This window comes from Siniperca chuatsi, linkage group LG21, assembly GCF_020085105.1.
Source record: "Siniperca chuatsi isolate FFG_IHB_CAS linkage group LG21, ASM2008510v1, whole genome shotgun sequence".
NCBI classification, from domain to species: Eukaryota; Metazoa; Chordata; class Actinopteri; order Centrarchiformes; family Sinipercidae; genus Siniperca; species Siniperca chuatsi.
The window spans coordinates 9,231,681-9,251,768 of NC_058062.1; the positions used below are offsets into that span (position 1 = coordinate 9,231,681).

Consider the following 20,088-nt stretch of genomic DNA (forward strand, 5'->3'; position numbering starts at 1 on the left):
ATACAGTACCTACTGCTGAAACGCTACCACTGTACTACTTGATTTGTTTATATGCCGTATGCGACAGTTTAGCTGTTTGAGGATATTCATGCCACACTGATGAAGGTAACTATTAGTTTGGAAACAGTAAAAGGTTTGTCACTCTTGTAAAATGTGTTACCACAGAAGAAATCATCAAGGAAAAAGTAAACAAGTAAAACTTTAAGAAAATAAATACAATTTTGACATTTCCTTTAAATGCCAATTTACTCAGGGAAAGCATTTTGACTTTTGCACTGATGGAACTGGCATGCAAACCTAAGATGTCATAAACATGGCAGGAATAGTGATATTATTTTGGTCGATCCATTCCAGTCATGTGTTTGCTGTAATATTTTCATACAGCCAGATATAAACCAAAGATAGCAATGACAGTCTGTCTCGGTACTGAAACTTTATACAGTACATGAATATATATTTACAGATTCATGAAAAGTACATGAAACAAATTGAAACATTTCACTGTTTAAATTTTAATTTATATGTATCAAAATAATCATAACTTTAAAAAAAACAAATATTAGGAGTTTCTTCCTTTCTAAACACTGCATGACGAAAGGATTTTATACCCAGCAAATCAACCGTTATTCTTCATAGGATTCTCATGGTGTAGTAAGATATTTTCAGTCTGCCTGCATTCTGCTCGTCCATCTGCACACACAGATGAGTCTCTGGCGTCCCTGCTCAGCGTCACTATCACTGTGGTGACTGCTGGAGTTGAAAGTGATCCAGAATGCAAAGCTACAGCCAAGCTGTGGCTGCTAAGATTATCAGTGGCAGCAACAATGAAAGCTGCCCGGCCCAGACCTCAGCATCACTGCTGACAAGCAGTGGAAACACTGTCAAAGCAAACAATGGCCTTCACTGGTCCACTAGCCGTGACAAAGTCAACAACCCATGCCAGGACTGTTCTACTGAACATGCTCAGCAGATTTCTGTCTGGATCATATCCTGGCTCAATAAGTCAGTCCAGGTTTTTATGTAAAGTATTACTGCACAACTGTTTCATTGTTAATACAACTGCTCTGATCCTGCAGTAGCAAACTTTTTTGTGAATAAGCAATAACTCTACTTTTAAAAAACATACATTTTCTCTTATGATTTAGGAATTTTACTCTGAAAGGTTTTGCCGTTTTGCCAAAACAAAAGCAAGCGATAAGAGAGGATGACATCCAATAACTAGCCATGTAAATATTTGAAGTGGGACTTTTTATGGCACTTTTTTATGTTGCTGTAGTATATCAACTTACCCTCGATCCAATGGTGTGTGCCCTTCACCTATTTCTGCAATGCACACACACACACACACACACACACACACACACACACACACACACACAAAGCTGCCACTTCACGAACATGCTGCACTTTTTGGCACCTCTCCAAAGATCTGACTGACCGAAGGCAAGAGGCCTCTGTGGGGGGAGAAGTTTTTTTTTGAAGTATTATTGCTATCTATTTTACTATCTTTTCATCTTTCAAATGTATGAATAAAAGACTTATAATACTTTATTAGCAAAACATAATACACAAAATTTGCATAATATTTGGAGTATTAAAAGTGGAAATGAAAAAGTGTTTTTTGTTCGTTCTGAAACTCTTAGAGGTTTGAGGAGCTGTAACCTATTTCAAATGTCCGGCACATTTGAAATGTAATAAAACCAATTTGATTAAAATACACTTTCAATTAAGAGTGGAGTGAACAACAACTCTCTGGCACTAAGAAGGCTTGCTATAGTCTGTGCCTTTTTTGTAATCATAGTTTTTTTGTTTTGATTGTATAAAATATTGAGTATTGAGTATTTGGCATTGATTAACATGCAATGTACTGTAATATAGAGGCATATAATGTAATTTAATGTAATCATCAATGCAAAACTTGCAGCTAAACACGTTAATGAACACAAAGCACAATTAATTAAAATAATTGCAAAATATGAAATGATACATTTTCCTATTTTAATCTTAACCAAGGTTTATCAATTTATTTCCTCAACAATATCTATTCATTCACCCTATATGCATTTACCCATCTATTGATCTATGCAGCTATTCGTATATTAGTCAATGGATGCATTTGTGAGCTTTAGGATCAGCACACTGCTTCCATACAACAGCACAGCAAACTTGTAGCCTACTTTCCTGATAAAGTTATATTATGTGGCATGGCACCATGTCACACACTGTTAGTCTTCCAGATTGGACCCACAGTGCCTGGGGCCAAACTGGCGCCATCCATTTCCTGGGCACAGGCAGGAATGAGCATACCAGCTCTATTTATAACCTCTTATTAGAGTGGACTGTTTTCAAAAGAGGCTGAAAAGATAAGACAGCAGCGGGAAAAGGCCACTCTTTGGGAGGTGTTACCTATCAGCAAATGGGGCTGTTAAGTGTAGTAGCAACAAAACTTTGGACTGCAAAGTCATGTTTGAGAATTTTGTGGAAAAAACTAAAAGTGGACATTTCTCCTCACCCTAAACAGGAAACACTAAATCGCAACATTACCAGCAGTTAAACACTGATCCATCGTCCGTGAGCCCGGAAAGGTGCACGGTCCCTTTAAGAGATACAAAACAATCATTTACTTCCTGTATGTTAGCACTAGCATTAATCTGCTGTAAGACTCAAGTAAATTAGGAAGTAAATGTTATAAAATAATAAATAAATAAAAATATATAAAAGTGTTATTTAAAAGACAGTGTCGATGTCGTAAAGGCATTTTTTCATTTTTAGCCCGAAGTGTTTCGCGGTAACGTTATGGCACTTAGAAAAAGAAAGACGCTAGCATTGACAGTAGCAGCAGCACCTGAAAAAGTAAATAAACGTAAAAACAGGACGGATTTTAAACTAAACGGTTCACCTGCCAAGCTGAAGGAGCCCATTCAGTGTGAAAATGTTCAAAGTGCTGAAACGGAGCGAAGCCATTATTTCACCAATAATGACCTGCAGCACAGACTGGGAGAGGAGTTTTTCAACCAATCTTGCATCAGTTTGGCCAAAGCATTCCTCGGCAAAGTAATGCTACCATCTCACCTTAATTTTACATCTATTTATTTTGCCAGGATGATATCTTACAGCTCAGACGTTTTGAAAAGTCCATGTGGACTCAAATGATAAGGAGTATTCACGAGGGCTGCTGGTAAACTGATACAGAATGACATCTTTTGACCAGTCTGTCAACACTTTAAAGTGGTCATTATCAAAATTGTTGCCAATTAATCTTCTGTTGATTGACTACTGAATTAATTGACTAATCATAATAAAACATAATCAGCACTGATCTTTGTCCCTGCAGGTGTTGGTCCGCAGGTGTGCAGATGGTACTGAGCTGCGGGGGAGAATAGTGGAAACTGAAGCCTATCTTGGAGGGGAGGATAAAGCCTCACACTCAGCAGGAGGCAAACGTACTGAGAGAAACACAGCCATGTTCATGAAGCCTGGCACAATCTATGTGTATCCAATCTATGGCATCTACCTCTGTATGAATGTGTCTAGTGAAGGTAAACCCATGAAAGGTGTTCATTTTGCCTACTGATGCATGCAGATAAAATGTTATAAAGCCTTTTTTGGTTTAATGTGCCCTCCTCCAAGTGTTACCATCATTAATACAACATTAAACCTGTACATTGGTGTTTTCTATTTCCAGTGGGTACAGGGCAAAAGGAAGGAGACAGACTGGAGCCTTGCAGACTGATGCATATTGTGTGCTGTTTTTCACAGGGGAGGGTGCTGCCCTGCTGCTGCGCTCCCTTGAGCCCCTGCAGGGTCAGCCCACCATGAGGCAGCTAAGGGCAGCCAGACGCAAAGAGGGAGCACGACAACTGAAGGACAAAGAGCTCTGCAACGGGCCTTCGAAGCTGTGCCAGGCTCTAGATATACCCCGCTGTTTTGACCGTCGAGACTTAGCCTCAGACCCAGAGGTGTGGCTGGAGAGGGACCCCAACACAAATCCAGCAGAACCCAACGATATAGTATCAGCACCACGCATTGGAATTGAGTCCCATGGGGAATGGGCCAAGAAGCCGTGGCGGTTTTATCTTCGTGGGCACCCCTGTGTTAGCGTAGTGAATAAAGAGGCCGAAAGACAGTCAATGTCTGCAAATGTAATGAATGATTTAGGTCCCTCAGATGTGCAGTCTGACACAGGACAGCACAATGTCAAAAGGACTTAACAGGAATATTCCATAAACTACTCTGCCATCTGTTCCCTTCGTGGACTTTTAGACAGTATAAAAATGTTTGTTTGGTTTGCTGAGATAGACTACTTCTTGAAATTAATACTTTTTGAAATAATTAGATCATTTTTTTTTATAGTTTTATAGTTCTTAGGAAGTCAAGATGGTAGAATAACCTCCATGATTGGTTGAAAGTCTAAATTCTAATTTCCATAAATTATACAAAATGTTTCTCATCCATTTTGTAAGCTGCTATTTATTTCGACACAGTGTATTATGGTATCGAGGCAAAGTTGTACTGGAAAGTAATAGATTAGAACTTCAGCTAGAGAAAGACTCAATTTATCAGTGCCTATAAAAAAATCTGTTCTGAAACTCACGCATGAGTGTCTTTTGTTTAGGTCTTCCATCTGTATTTTTTAATAAACATTCATACTGATTTCACAGATGTTTGGAACACTCTGCTTCCCTCAAAGCAAAAACAGCCTGTCTGATGTTTAGAGTCTTCCCTTTCTTGTCATCTTTCTCGCCCCACCTCTGGGATTCCTGAGGAGAGGTAGCTGGAGGTCTGGAATGATCATTACTCAGTGTGCCCCTCTGTGGTCAGTACAGATGATTTAACACATCTGGGACAGAGGAAGATGAAGTTAAACACCCATCTTTCCAATATTCAGAGTAAACACTTGAGGCATTTCTGGTATGTACAAAATAATTTAATATTGTAAACAAACATTGGCTCATAAAGGAAAAAACACTTTCTACATTTTGTAAATCTGCACACATTAATGCAATCATTGTGTCAGTTCAATTTAAAACAACGTTGTTGAGCAATAGCACTTAACTGTGAGCACAGCAGGCTATTAACTGCTCTCAAACTGACATATTTTTCAGTTGGTGAGAGCTGATACTGTCTCTGTGCCACTACTCTGTGGGTGACTGAAAGATTGAAATAATGGGATCCTCATGGTTGGTCACCACAAGGACACTGCGGAACTTGTCAAACAGTGTCTTGAGCTGTGAGCGCCTCATGTTCTCATTGTACATAATCTCTTCCAGGTGGTGATGTCCCCGGAAATAGTGAAGCAGCCTGGAAGCAGTCAACATAACAGACAGAAAAATGGGTTTCACTGAATCATTAGCTGTGTAAATCATGACACTTTTTATTACTGTGCAGTAGGTAGCACACAACACTGGTTGCTGGATTCTACTCTCCAGACAATATTTTCCAATTAAATTTCCCAATATTCTGTGAATGCAATTAACTTAACATTATTTTCCAAACCAATGCGCAAATATCTTCTTATTGCCTAAGAGACAAAGCATTAACAGTGATTTATAACATCATGAGTCACTAAATCTTATCCCATCTGTTAAGGCGCCTTTATACTGTACAACAACAGCAATTGTGTAAGTTTAGAGCAAGTCACACTGTGCGAGATGGGTCTAATAAAATCTTGGTTGCAATCTGTGTCAGACTGTACAATATCAATTTGAGGCTGCTTGTGTAATGAATGTGTGGTGAATTGGAGCATGATGATGTAAATAGAAAATAGCATATGAGAGCTTTGGCCACAGTTGTTTGCCAGAGTCCCACAAGCTTGTTTTTCATTTTGCTTCCACCGTTTTGGTTTGTGTGTGCATGTGGCGCTTACGAAATGACGCGCCGGCCAGTGTATTCTGACTGGCTGGTTTGTAGACGTGAATCATAGTGGCCGTCACATTGGGAGAATTTGGCCCTAAATTTCTGACACAGTCAGAATTTGGCCACAGACTGTCTTTGGTCTCCAAAGCTGCAAATTGGCCGTCGGTGGATGTGTCTTTGTGCGATCTAGGACCATTGTTTTGAATTGACGACTGAAGATTTTACCACGTTTCTCTCACGATCAACTTTCGCACAGTGTTAAGGGGCCTTTAATCTGACTGTCTAAAAGCAGAGAGTAATGGGGAGCTGAGAAACATTTAATGCACTAACAAAAAAGCAGAGAATATGCACTAGCCTTCTGTTATAGGCAGGCTTAATTACCTGGCAAACATCCGTAGATCCTCTGGATTTTGTGCAGCAGGGATGTTAAGAATAACCTGCCTCTCGTGCTCTGACAAGCTGGCAAGCAGCGTCTCTGTCATCCTCTTGTTGAGCGGAGAGTCTCCACCAGGGAGTAACTCTGCACTAGAATTGTCCATACTGGGACTGGTGAGGGTCATGTCATCACTGCTGGCTATACAGAGGAAGCAGACAGATGATCATAGATTATTTATTACCCTGTTATACCTCTAAGAGTTGGGCAAAGGAGAGAGCTGAGCTGAGCTAACGACATACTTGGGGAACCGAAGCTGAGAGCGCTAGGGGTGCTGAGACTGCGGCCTCCTACTCGGGCCGCCAGTGGAGGGTCTTCATCCCTCAACCCAGGCTCATCCTCGCTGGGCGGTACCAACAGGCAGACGTAAGTGTGCAGTTGGATCAGCAGGCGGCACTGGAGCATCCACACCACCATCTGGATCAGCTGGGCCTGGTAAAGAGCAGAGCAGTAAACTGCATCACAGCTGAGCACAGGAACATTGAACAAGTGAAGCTGAACACGCTCATGACCCTAAACAGGTCAAATACGTTTTAAATCAGCCGTTGGTACCATACATTTTGGCTGGTCCTCACTACTACAAGGTACCATACAAGCTCAAAATAGAGCCAAAAGTAAGGCTCTGATCTTTTTCTCATGAAAAATAGAGGCTGCAGACGCTGGAGCTGATGTCCCTTTGCCATTTATAATTCATCACCGGCGCTCAAGCAGCTCTGCCAAAACAAGATGGGTCATCAGAGAACACCAAATGGTTCTGCTCTTACAATACAGCATCTAAATTTACAGTAATAGCCCTATATATACTAGGGATTTACCAGGACACCATCATTTCACTTTTTTTGCTTTTCATTTGTACCAAAATGTCTGTTTTTCTTCATAATGTCAGTCAATTATTTTTCAGTCTAAAAATGTTATATTTCTTCAAACTAGAAACATTCTTTTCACAATTACAGCTGTTTCCAAGTAAGTTCACTTTGTTCAGTTTATTAGAAGAAAAAACTGTGACTTCTGTTTTTTCTGTGGAAAATAATACATATAAATCATTATTTCACCAACATTGGGGGGGTATGTGTTCCAGAGTGGAGGGGTTAGGTTATTTTTCTGTATTTGTACTTGTACAATAGTCCTACCTCCTGTGCAGGAGCTTCCAGGGGGTTTCTGAACTCGGCCAGTGACACAGGCAGTGAAAACTTTGCTAACATGGAGGGCAGATCATGACCAGGAAACTGCTGGGCAAACCGCTCAGCCAACGGTGAGTATCTATCCAGAGACAGATGGCACACATTATTCTACAACAGAGAGCTTTTCCATGAACACAGCTTTTTTGAATGCATTTTCCACATTGTTGTAAAGGAAAGGCTATGACAAGTGGTGGAAATGGCCCACGGCAGTTCTTTCATAACACATTTTGGGGTGATTTAACTAGTACAGGCTTTGGAAATCTGAATTTAATAACAAAAATGTGTTTTTGAGACCTATTTCTATGAGACAATGGCATGTATGGGTGCTCAGCAATATTATGGTTCATTAGCTCTACAGTAATCAGTGCACCCAACTGGCTTACATCACATCATGAACACTCACAGGCAGATGTTGGCATGAGGAGACAGCATGTAGACGTTGTTCTCACACAGTGGGTAGATGATGATCGCTTTGCCCCAGTAAACCAAGTGAGCAGCAATTTGAAAAATCTAAGAGGGAAAATTATTTGCAAATAATGTAAATGATGTGAAATGAGACTAAACAATGAAGTTCTCTGCAACTGAAAACCAACTGTAGAAGGAAGATATGAGAACTAATTGTACTACTCACTTGTGTAGTCTCAGATTTGCTTTGAATGTACATGTGTCCACTAGATGGCAGTAAGACACCATCAACATAGTAACCTCTCTGGGTAAACAACTTTTGCTTTTCAGAAATACAATATATCACTCCCACTGTTGCACTTTTTGCACCTTTTTCCATTTCTAATAGTTCTGTTCAAGTGCAACATACAGCTAAAGGAATCATGCTCGTTGATTTCCCCTATATTATACACATACTGCATGTGTAACTTTGATGACACTCATTTCCTTTTGTGTATTGTAAATGAAAAAGGTTTCAAAATACAATGCAATTACCAAAGTGTTTATTTGTGATTGCTGAATGGACTTAATCATTGCATGCAGTTATATCAGAATTAAAGATACATGTCTTTTGAGATCAGAGAATAACATCTGGTGTTGTAAATTACAGTGGTGATGCAGGCGGTGTGACTGTTCTGCACCTGAAGTAAGGCCAGATCAGCATCCTGTGCGAGTTGCTGCAGGTTTTTCACTGCTGAGCAGGTTTTGATGAGGCGCACCATCGCAGGCGAGCAGTCCAGAGGAAGCTGGCTCAGCAATGCCTTCTCACTTTCCAGCAGCAGCAGGGCATGATAGGGTCTGGAGGATCAAACAACATATGATACAGCCTCTGATCGTCACACCTCATCTTTAGAAATCAAGAGAAGCCTCCTCAATAGAAGCCAGAAGGAATCAGCTTTAGTACCAATCAGTACAACAGAATAGTCTGTTCATGTATCCATACACAGAACAACTACAGTATGTGTATCTGAGAACACAAACTGACCACTCTGATTAATTAAAAATAAAATAATTTTTTTGCACAGTTGTTATGATTTCATGGCTTAAATCCACCTGTACTAATTTCACCTTTGCATATTTTGTTCAGCTTAAAAGGACAGAAATAAAAGGAGAGGTAGAAGTTGAGCACAACTCTGATGTAAGTATGCTGAAGTAACAATAGGTGGCAGTATGACCCATAGAAAACTTTACATGGTTTTGTTAGATGCTTTAAATAGTGAGTCAATACTGAAGCTCACAAAATGCAGGGCCCTTAATCAGCTGTCATAGACATATTACTCCTTTGACATAACAAACTGACAATGCATCTAACAACGCAGATCGAGAAGGATTGTTACAATCCTGTGCTACTTGGTAGTCATGTATAGGTCTATGCAGGATGGCTGACTAAATGTAAGTATATGTGTTAGGGTAATGAGTTTATCACCTCTTATTGTTCTTTTTCCTTAACCAGGTCAACTTTGGATATTCTATCTCTCATATTCTGAACTCATTTTGCAGTTTTGCATGACTTGCACCAAGTCAGGTTAAAAAATGAACACTATGCTGCTTTAAGGTTCCATTCAGAATGATGTGGAGTATCAATGAACTATATAAAAATGAGGGTAAATAAGCAGCGGTCAAGTTTCTCCTCTAAGGGGTGCTGTTGCATTTGCAGGCTGAAAAGAAGGAAACTATATTAACAACTAATAATTTTTTACATAGTCAATTAAAATGTGGCAAATATATGTAATATCTGAATAGCATATTAAATATTGCATTAAAAACGCCTTATCTGTAATAACACTTGTGATAACACTCCCTACATGTGTTTGTTGCCAGAAGTCTAAGTTTAAATGTTTCAACCCTGTGTGATTTACTGTAAACAAGTTCCTCTTCTGGTCAAATAAAATGTTATATTTAAGTATAAAAAAAAAGTAAAAACACACCTTATAGCCTTAAGACTGCGCTCTAATGCCTCTGGGGGGATATAGTTGCCACCAATCCGGTGGATCTTGTGTGGTAAACAGAAGCTCACCTCAAGCCAGTTGTTAATATGTAGTCGCACCACACCAGTTGTACAAAGGCTGCAAAAACATAAATCTTAAGAGTCAGCTGTATGAACAATATACTGTACATTCTGTATGGTAAGAAAAAGAGAGTAATAACAAACAAAAAATAACAATGTATAATATGTTAAATCACACACCTGTCATAAGCCTCCTTCAGGTCCCTGGCCAGCTTACATTTGGGAAGAATTTGTCTAAATGGGGACTGGGGGCTTCCATCCGCTTAGAATGGAAAAAACAGAGAACACTGTCAAAATATACTTTCAAATCTCAATTATAATACATCATCGTAATGTCACTATGTGTATCTCACTCTCAGTCATGGTGGTAATCTCATCTTGGACGGCCAGCATCAGTTTAGCCTCTCTGGTCAGGTACTGGCAGCGCCGCTCCTCATGCTGCAGGGCTATTGCGATGCGGCGTGACAAGTTGTGCATGCAGCTGATGACGGACGGGTCAGCATTCGCCTGTAGAGGCCAAAGATGAGATGGAGACACTTTTTAAACAGTGTAATTTTGACAGAAACATGTTAGTAATATTTATACAACCCAGTGATGACCTATTACACAGCAATTACAACATCAGTGCTTTAATTTATAGCTCAGTTAACATTCATGTCAAACATTTCCAGCCTGTTTACTGTTAAACTGTCAAACATATATGTGCTTTTAATATTTAAATTACTTTAGAGCTCCTTTATGTGAGGTAAAGATCTTAGCATGTGACACACTTAAAAATGAATGAAACTTTAAAAGATATGAAGGTAACACATAATTCAAATTACACTTATGATACATTTATTTATTAAAGTTTATCTTTAATACAGAATGCTTGACATTCTTATGTTTTTAAAATATTCAGCCACGGCTAATTGCCAGAGTTAACAGTTTATTAGCTTCACCTGTACAATCATCACTTGTCATGCAATCCAATACAATTACCCTGTAATACATCCTATCACTGTAAAGTTTGAAGTTCAGTTTTTATTGAGACTGTGTTAGAAAGGTTTTGCCTCGTTTCTGTGGTATTTCAGGTGGCGTTGCATTGCATTATACAGAAAGGTGTTTCTAATATTCTGTTCTCCTCTGGTATGTAAATGAGGTGGACAACATATATAAAATGAGGTCATTGACCAACATCATCTCTTGGCATTGTTAAGTAGATCAGTTACCATAATTTTCAAGCAAAGTAGATATAAAAATTAAAAACAAAGCTAATCTGTATAAATAAACATGCAGAATAATATAATATAATTTACCGGTGTACACATTTGAACTGTGAATTTATTAAAATTTAACATTGAATGGTTCAATCTTGTACAATGAATTATAAAATACACGGTGAATGGTGTATACACACTGCCATATTAAAATAACCCAATGGGACTGTTATTCATATGGAAATTTCCAGGGTACAAATACCACAGTTGCTGGGCAGATATCATTGACAAAACATGACTGAGCACTTCTCGCCCCATCTCAGCTATACTTGGACTTACTGGGTACAGTGACTCAGCATGAACAGGAACAGGCTGTGCCTTTTTGGGCTGCATGATTAAGCATACTAAATTGGCCTCTCCTCCCTCTGAGTTCCAATGTTCTCACAGATAGAGTATACAGGAATATTATCACTCACACACAACCGCTCCCACTCACAGAACACACAGATTACCAGAGCACAAAATCTATGTGTCCCACCCACTGCCCCACATCTGACTTTATTGTGCCATCATTTAAAATAAAGATATCAAGTTAATTTATACAAAACTTATTTCATCTGGTAGAGCAAAATGCAAAACAATTACAATTTAAAATCTAAAGTATAAGAAGTCTTTTCATACCCTTAGTGCAAACACCACATTAAACAAGATCATCGTAGGCATTTCTCTCTTAGGGGAAGGATCTGTCTTAGAAACCTGCACAGAAAGAACATTTTTTTTTTCACAAGATGAATAAAGTAAACAAGGTGTTTACAAAAAAAATTATAAAATGTAAATCTACAGCGTGTAGATTTATATACAGTATATCAATACTTAATTTAAAAAGCAGTTCAATTCACAAATATAACACAACAACACAATAAAAGCTGCACCAGCACAATGTTATGCAACCAAGTACAATAGCTCTGCAATAAATCAACCTTTGTCAAACCTGAAATGTTCAGTTTTGTTGAGACTGTATTAGAGAAGTGTTGATTGAGCTCTGTGGTAATTTTTAAGTCATGTACAGTAGGCTTTGTTGTATTGCATTACAGTATAATGTACGTTGTTCCTGTTATTTTCACAGAAGCACCTTACAATAGATTATGTTATTGAATTGCATTGTTTTTACATGTTCTCTTAAATTGTCCCCATCCCCTCTGAAATATGTTCTTCTTGGCAACAAAAGTAGTGAATCATCAGACAAAAAAACTGTCAGTAGGGGGCACTGCTGAAGTAAAATCTGCCAAAGTTCAAAGCTTAGTACATTTAGAGGGCCATGGTGAAAAGAGAAATGGCCTTATAGCCTCATCAAAGCCAGATGGCAAGACACGTCATTATTACAATATTAACAATAGAATTCAAGATGGAACTGTTCACCTTTTAATTGATATTATCAATCACAGGTATCTAATACAGTTTATAATAACAGATGGCCATACTTAACTAATTAAAACTTTTTAACGTAGTAATTCTCCAGACAATATATCACATTTGTTTTGTTGTGCTCTTATACTGTGCCTTCACAATCAGTTTCTCTTTTCTTAACAGTGGTAAATAGCTATCTGGCCAGAGGATTATCTTGTTTACACTAACTGGAACTCAAAAATGACTTTACATGTTTTTAGTAGGAGCAATTCTGTTCCTTACCTGAATGATGGGAGGATGCTGAAGGAGAGTAGGGTGACCCACAAATCGAACATTGTCTATCTTCAATTCAAACTTCTTTCCACAAATATCAGATTTGGTGGCCAGGATGGTGGCGAGGATGATGTCAGAGAACCTTTAAAAAGGAAGAACAGTCTCAATAAGAAAACTATGCACGGTGGGATGAGGGGGTACATCACAGAAACAGCTGGGACAAGTAAGAAAGTTTAAATTAGCTCTGTTTGTTTATATTTTTTCACATTCCTGTCTATAAGAGGGGTTGCATTAATCAGATGCAGCCTGTAATGTAATTCAACAATGAGAGTATAAATAAAAAAGCTTGTGTGGCTACTGGAGAGGAGAAAAGAGGAAGAGGCCTCCTTGCAGAAACAGTGAAGTCGCCGTATGAATGAAGAATGTGAAAGACTCATGCTGGTTTGTCTTAAGTAACTCATGCTGCAATCAAAGGAATAAAAATCAAGGCGTTAACTTCCAGAAAAAAAATTAAACACACTATAGACTTACCCCACCAACACAATTTGAAAAGAATGTGTAGTAGTTGCTTTATTGTAGTTTGCATTTGTTTTGTAATGCTGAGTCTACATGCTAGAGGTAATATAATCAATGTGAATTAAAACTTTAATCACAGTTTTAAACTGTTGGATTGTTTTTCTTCATAAAAGGCATACAGTACAGAGGAAAGCAAAACTGAAATCCCAAATTAACCAAAGCACTGATTCACTGGATCTGCTATTGATAATTAACAAGGATCTTTACTGAGATTAGGGTTGGGGATCCATATAGGACACAAAATAGGAAAGAAGGGGATAAAAAAAGACAGGGGTGATCTAAGCGAAGGAAAGGTGGTTTAGAATGATTTGGTCTTACCCTGCTACCAACTGTTCGTCAGTTAGTGGAGATTGTTCTCTGAAATGGGAATTGGGCCATAAAAAAGAAGAAAAAAGCAAACAAAAGGGAAAATGCAACACACAGTTGGGCTGAATGCATAAAATGGACATCAAAACAACCCGAACAAACATGTGATACTGTGATGTGAAAATGCTGGTCCGCATGTTGATTCCAGCAAATTACCAGTTTACCCTGACTAAGCCTTGATGTCATTAAAGTTGAAAAATGTCTATCTTAGAACAGTTTATATAGATAATATGTGAGCTTAAATTCCATCTTAAAACTGTCATAAAACTAAAAGTCAGAAACTAAAAATGTTAACATTACTCAAAAAGATGGAGACGGGTGACAAATTGAAGGAAAAACCTGACTAAATGAGTGGAGAAACATAATGAATGCAGATGTTTCTACATAGGAGCACTGCATGGTACAATTAAGCAATTAACATCCAATCATGTTCTGTGGCATGTATAAAAATGTTGAGCAGACCCAGTTGATTGTGATTTTGTATCAAGATGGCAAGAGGAAAAGATCTAAGTGACTTTGAAAGAGGGTTCATTGTTGGGGCACGGATGGCAGGAGCTTCAGTCACAAAGACTGCTCAACTGGCTAGGGGTTCAATAGTAACTGACTAAAGTGACATCTGCATTTAGATCTATGGGAAAGACATCAGTAAATAGGGTCGGCAATTGTGGTCGATAGTGTGCATTTGATGACCATGATGTTCGTGCATTAGTGCAATATGTAAGAAAAAACAGAAGAACAACTCTTCCTCAGCTGACTGAGAATGTCAATGCAGGATGTGATCAGCAAGAACAGTCCGTCGACAATTACATAGAGAGGGATATTATAGCAGTTAGTTTGTAGTAGGTTGCAGTGCATTAACCCCTCATTACAAAGATGAATGCACATTTGAGAGTTCAGTGGTGCAAAAACCATAGGCACTGGTCTACAGAGATGTGGAAAAAAAGTGATATGGTCTGAGTCATCATTCACCATATGCATGTGTGGCGTACACCAAGAAAACGGTGCAGGCCTGAATGCTTGACTCCAACAGTGAGGTGATCCAGTGGCTCTGTTATGCTGTGGGGGGCATTTTGCAGGCATGGTTTGGGTGCACTTGTCCCTTTAGAGGGCATGGTCACTGCAAATCAATACAAAGTTGTTCTGAGTGATCTCCTTTACCCTATGATAAAACATTTCTATCCTGATGGGTATTATCTCTCTTCCAGGATGACAATGCCCCCATCAAAAGGGCATGAGGGGTCACTGAATGGTTTGATGAGTTTGAAAATGATGTGAATGTGATGTGAAATGATGTGAATCATATGCTATGGTCACTAGATCTCAACCCAATTGAACACCTATGGGAGATTCTGGACTGACGTGTTAGACAGCGCTCTCCACCACCATCATCAAAACACCAAATGAGGGAATATCTTTTGGAAAAATGGTGTTCCATCCCTCCAGTAGAGTTGCAGTGACTTGTTGAATCAATGCCAAGATGCATTGAGGCTGCTCAGGCAGCACGTGGTGGCCCAACACCTTACAAAGGCACTTTATGTTGGGTTTTCCTTTAATTTGTCAACCGTCTCTAGTTCATAATTCGCCATTTAATTACTGCAAACCACTTTATACTGGTCTTTATAATGCTGTCACTGCATGACTTCAAATTATACAAAATGCTGCTGCCAGGTTCTTAACCAAGACAAAAATGACAGGCCATATAACTCTGGCTCCCAGTGTCAGCTAGAATTGATTTTAAAGTAAAATAATTTTTATAAGGCTCTCTTGTGCTGTTAACAGTTTGATATCCCAGCATAATCTCTCTAAAAGGTCATACTATAAAAGCATGTTTGAAGTGGACTCAGTTGGGAAAAATTCAGCAAAAGAAAAATAAACTAGATTCTATGAACTTGTGCCAGTTTTATCTGATTATGCCAGGTGAGCTAAATTGAGAAGAGTTTAAATTATCACTTGTGGCTGCTTCTTGTACAGCCCTGTGACCGAAGTAATTTCAACCAAACAACGACTGACCAGCATTACCATCCATAAAGCAGCAGCATGATGAAAATGCTGTTGGAAAACAACAGACAAGACTGAAAGGTTCTCGGTCTGACATTTTTGTATTTTTCAGAAACACACATCAACATCTTTGAGTATGCAAACTGGGAGGAGTTCAAGTGGTGTGCAAATTCTGTTCATGTTTCATACAACTTCTGCCACAGTCAGTAGTGACTGCTCAACCACTCATTGTGAATGGCTCAGAGGAAAAACTCTGTGTTCCACTTTATCTGCATTTGTATTTCTTTATTTAACTTAAACTCACACAGCTGCTGTTCAACACACTGCAGGCAATATTCAACTACAAAATGGACATCTCAATTTTTACTTGCCCATTTTTGTTTTAGCAAATTGTTCTGTGAAATTCTTATACTGCTTGTTAATTTTATTTTATACTGTCTATTTGTGGCTATATTATTGTGGACTAATCTGAACATTACTCAACTTAACTTTTGTCATATCTGCTGCATCCATGTGCAACAGTTCCCCTCTTTCTTACTTTACTCAGTGGATGAACAAGTCATCCCCTCTTCTTTAATTTCTTAGCTTTTGTAAAACCATGAAATGATACAGCACTGCTGTCACCATCATATTTTTGTATCTATGACCAATTCCTGTTTGTAATCTTACCATCTTCTATGATTGACAACCGCTTGTCCCAACGTTCATGTTTAGCTTAGAAAAGGTCTGATGTGGTATAACAACGCATTGTATGAACTTGCTTACTTAAAGCATGCAGAAAAAATCACTGCCTTGTTTTCTCAATACTGGAGCTAACAAAAAATAAAGTAATCTGTGGAGGTATATAGACTTGTTTTTATTACCAGTTCAGATAAGTGAACATATACAAACTGCAGCTGGGACTATAACAGATTTTAAGGGACATTTAGACACATGTTGAGGTGATAGATTTAGGTTTTGACGTACCACCCGTACAGCAAGTTAAGTTATTTTGTGGAGTTTAATAAAGCTCAACCACATGTTTTAAAATTAACAAGGACCAGCACCTCAACTCCTCTTGAAAAATACAATGAGGTTTTTAAAAAAATAAAACAAGATCCAACGCAATAGAGAGGAAAACCCTAATGAGAGTAGCACATGCAGATCTTGGAATGGGCTCTGTGTCCATCTACTGTCAATTTCCCTAAAATGAATTTATAAACCCAGTAATATTAAGTGAAGACCAAAAAAATACCTTGAATCACCATCCTGATCTTCAAGGCCATCCCCGGTTGTGTTCAGTGCATATGGACTTCGCTGTTTTGCTTGTGGACAGAAATAATAGTATTAGTTCACATGATTATTGATGCCAATTATATAAAAAACAAATCAACAACACATGGGTTCAAGATTTAGCCCCATTAGAAGTCAAAACAAACATGATGTTAAAATAACAAAGTGAATGTCAATCACTTGTCAGAGAGGTGTTATGTAATCTCAATGATCTTTTACTGTATGAAGCCACAGTTTATTTCTGATCCGCAATCTGATTATTGCAAGCATTATATAGGTAAATATATTGTTGGGCTGTTGTATTGGATTGAATTATATCGGGAGGTCTTTGTTACTTTGTTCAGCCTATGTAAATGTGGAATTATGTGAAAGTGAGAACTTAAAAGTCACGGGTTTCCTGAATAAAGAACAACTTACGTTAGTATTGAATGATGAACTGTAATTTTCTGGTGAATGCTAACTTAATGCTACGCCTACCTGTAAGAGATGACGGACATTCAGCCACTCTTTGGAAAGGGTATCGAAAAAGTAGCTTGTTCCCTCGGCTGCCAGAGCTAACCAGTATGACGCTAATAGGGCTTGTTTTATCGCCAGTTTTGTACACGCTATTTTGTGACTGACTGTACATGGATTTTCTGTCATCTGGTAACCCGGCTAATGGGTTGAACATCATGTTAGCATTCTAGCTAACTTTACGTTAGCTGCGACACAATGACGTCTGTCGCGAGCTTTACCTACGACCAAACGATCAACGTTAGCTTGTTGCAGGCGAAGCTCGTATTAATGTCTGCCATATACAAACACCGATCGTGGATAAATTACTGTCTAACTGGTTTTAACATGGAGGCCTGGCCATTAAGTTCTCCCTACAGTACATCTATGCACTGTTGCGATTGTTTTGTGTCACCTTGAAAAACGTTCGGGTGGAACAGACGGCTAAAAGAGTCCACCTGCTTCAACAATAGTCTGTGTTTTCCTCAATGCCAGTTATCATTTAATCTATCTATCTATCTATCTATCTATCTATCTATCTATCTATCTATCTATCTATCTATCTATCTATCTATCTATCTATCGATGAACTTAGTAAGTTAGTGTTTAATGATGGATTATGAAGGTATACAACCAACATAAAAAATCGTCCTGTAGGCAATACAAATACAGCAAAATATATAGTATAGTAATGCAGTAATATGATTTTAAGATATGATTAAATCTGACAACAAATTCCAAATTATTATTGTTATACATATTCTACCACACCATCAGTGTATTTGGTAGTTGCATTGAAATAGTTCTACAATTCAAATATGCTCTTTATGTTTAGATTTAAAAATCCTCAAGATGGCGCATTTGGCTGATTGTGGGAGCTTTGAGGCTGCATGCTTCAGGTAGGCTATGATTTAGTCATGTATCTTCTTTTCCTTTCGGCTGTTCCCTTTCAGGGGTCGCCACAGTGAATCATGTGCCTCCATCTATTGCTGTCCTCTGCATCCTCTTCACTCACACCAATTAACTTCATGTCCTCTCTCACTACATCCATAAATCTCCTCTTTGGTCTTCCTCTAGACCTCCTGCCTGGCAGCTCCAACCTCAGCATCCTTCTACCAATATATTCACAGTCTGTCCTCTGAACATGTCCAAACCACCTCAATCTGGCCTCTCTGACTTTATCTCCGAAACATCTAACATGAGCTGTCCCTCTGATGTACTCATTCCTGATCCTGTCTGTCTTCGTCACTCCCAAAGAGAACCTCAACATCTTAAGCTCTGCTACCTCCAGCTCTGCCTCTTGTCTTTTCTTCAGTGCCACTGTCTGTAAGCTGTACAACATCGCTGGTCTCACCACCGTCTTGAACACCTTTACTTTCATTCTTGCTGATACTCTTTTATCACACAACACACTTGACACTTTTCTCCACCCGTTCCAACCTGCTTGCACTCGCCTCTTCACCTCTTTTCCACAGTCTCCATTGCTCTGAACCGTTGACCCTAAGTACTTAAAGTCCTGCACCTTTTTCACCTCTGCTCCCTGTAACCTCACCGTTCCACCTGGGTCCCTCTCATTGACGCACATGTATTCTGTCTTACTGCGGCTAAGCTTCATTCCTCTGTTTTCCAGAGCAGACCTCCATCTCTCTAAATTTTCCTCCACCTGCTCCCTGCTCTCACTACAAATTACAATGTCATCCGCAAACATCATAGTCCATGGAGATTCCTGTCTAACCTCATCTGTCAGCCTGTCCATCACCAGAGCAAACAAGAAGGGGCTCAGAGCTGATCCTTGATGCAGACCCACCTCCACCTTAAACTCCTCTGTCACACCTACAGCACACCTCACCACGGTCTTACAGCTCTCATACATGTCCTGCACCACTCTAACATACTTCTCTGCCACTCCAGACTTCCTCATACAATACCACAGCTCCTCTCTCGGCACCCTGTCATACACTTTCTCGAAATCTACGAAGACCAAACAACAGACAAGACTGAAAGTCTACGATGACCTTCTCTGTACTTCTCTATTAGCATCCTCAAAGCAAATACTGCATCTGTTGTACTCTTTCTAGGCATGAAACCATATTGCTGCTCACAAATGCTCACCTCTGCCCTTAGCCTAGCTTCCACTGCTCTTTCCCACAACTTCATTGTATGGCTCATCAGCTTTATTCCTCTGTAGTTGCCACAGCTCTGCACATCTCCCTTGTTCTTAAAAATTGGCACCAGTACACTTCTCCTCCATCCCTCGGGCATCCTCTCACTCTCCAAGATCTTGTTAAACAAACTAGTCAGAAACTCTACTGCCACCTCTCCTAGACACTTCCATACCTCCACAGGTATGTCATCAGGACCAACTGCCTTTCCACCCTTCATCCTCTTCAATGTCCTCCTCACTTCACTTTTGCTAATCTTTGCTACTTCCTGCTCCACACCAGTCACTTCTTCTACTCTTCGTTCCCTTTCATTTTCCTCATTCATCAAGTCTTCAAAGTACTCCTTCCATCTTCCCATCACACTCCTGGCACCTGTCATTACATTTCCATCCTTATCTTTAATCACCCTAACCTGCTGCAC

General features: G+C 39.1%; 2 protein-coding genes across 5 annotated transcripts; one reads left to right on the forward strand and one right to left on the reverse strand.

The window, feature by feature from the left end:
- Positions 1–2,615: 2,615 nt before the first annotated feature.
- On the forward strand, positions 2,616–4,658 carry mpg (N-methylpurine DNA glycosylase). The gene is made up of 3 exons (XM_044180587.1): positions 2,616–3,054; positions 3,335–3,539; positions 3,760–4,658. Exons 1-3 carry the CDS (start codon positions 2,797–2,799, stop codon positions 4,209–4,211), a joined length of 915 nt encoding a protein of 304 aa, XP_044036522.1. The 5' UTR covers positions 2,616–2,796; the 3' UTR covers positions 4,212–4,658.
- A 247-nt stretch (positions 4,659–4,905) lies between these two features.
- nprl3 (NPR3-like, GATOR1 complex subunit) lies at positions 4,906–18,341 on the reverse strand. 4 transcript variants are annotated; one of them, XM_044180582.1, is made up of 14 exons: positions 17,491–18,341; positions 16,976–17,045; positions 13,696–13,734; positions 12,811–12,943; positions 11,803–11,877; positions 10,276–10,429; positions 10,103–10,184; positions 9,843–9,980; positions 8,556–8,712; positions 7,874–7,980; positions 7,420–7,549; positions 6,532–6,721; positions 6,238–6,430; positions 4,906–5,301 (listed from the first exon to the last, which is right to left on the reverse strand). In XM_044180582.1, the coding sequence occupies exons 1-14, from the start codon at positions 17,684–17,686 to the stop codon at positions 5,136–5,138; spliced, it is 1,830 nt and encodes a 609-aa protein (XP_044036517.1). In that variant the 5' UTR covers positions 17,687–18,341; the 3' UTR covers positions 4,906–5,135. The 4 variants fall into 4 exon arrangements, with proteins under 4 accessions (XP_044036517.1, XP_044036518.1, XP_044036519.1 ...); XM_044180583.1 differs by lacking the exon at positions 13,696–13,734; XM_044180584.1 differs by lacking the exons at positions 11,803–11,877; positions 12,811–12,943; positions 13,696–13,734; positions 16,976–17,045; positions 17,491–18,341 and adding an exon at positions 11,221–11,738.
- Positions 18,342–20,088: the final 1,747 nt, after the last annotated feature.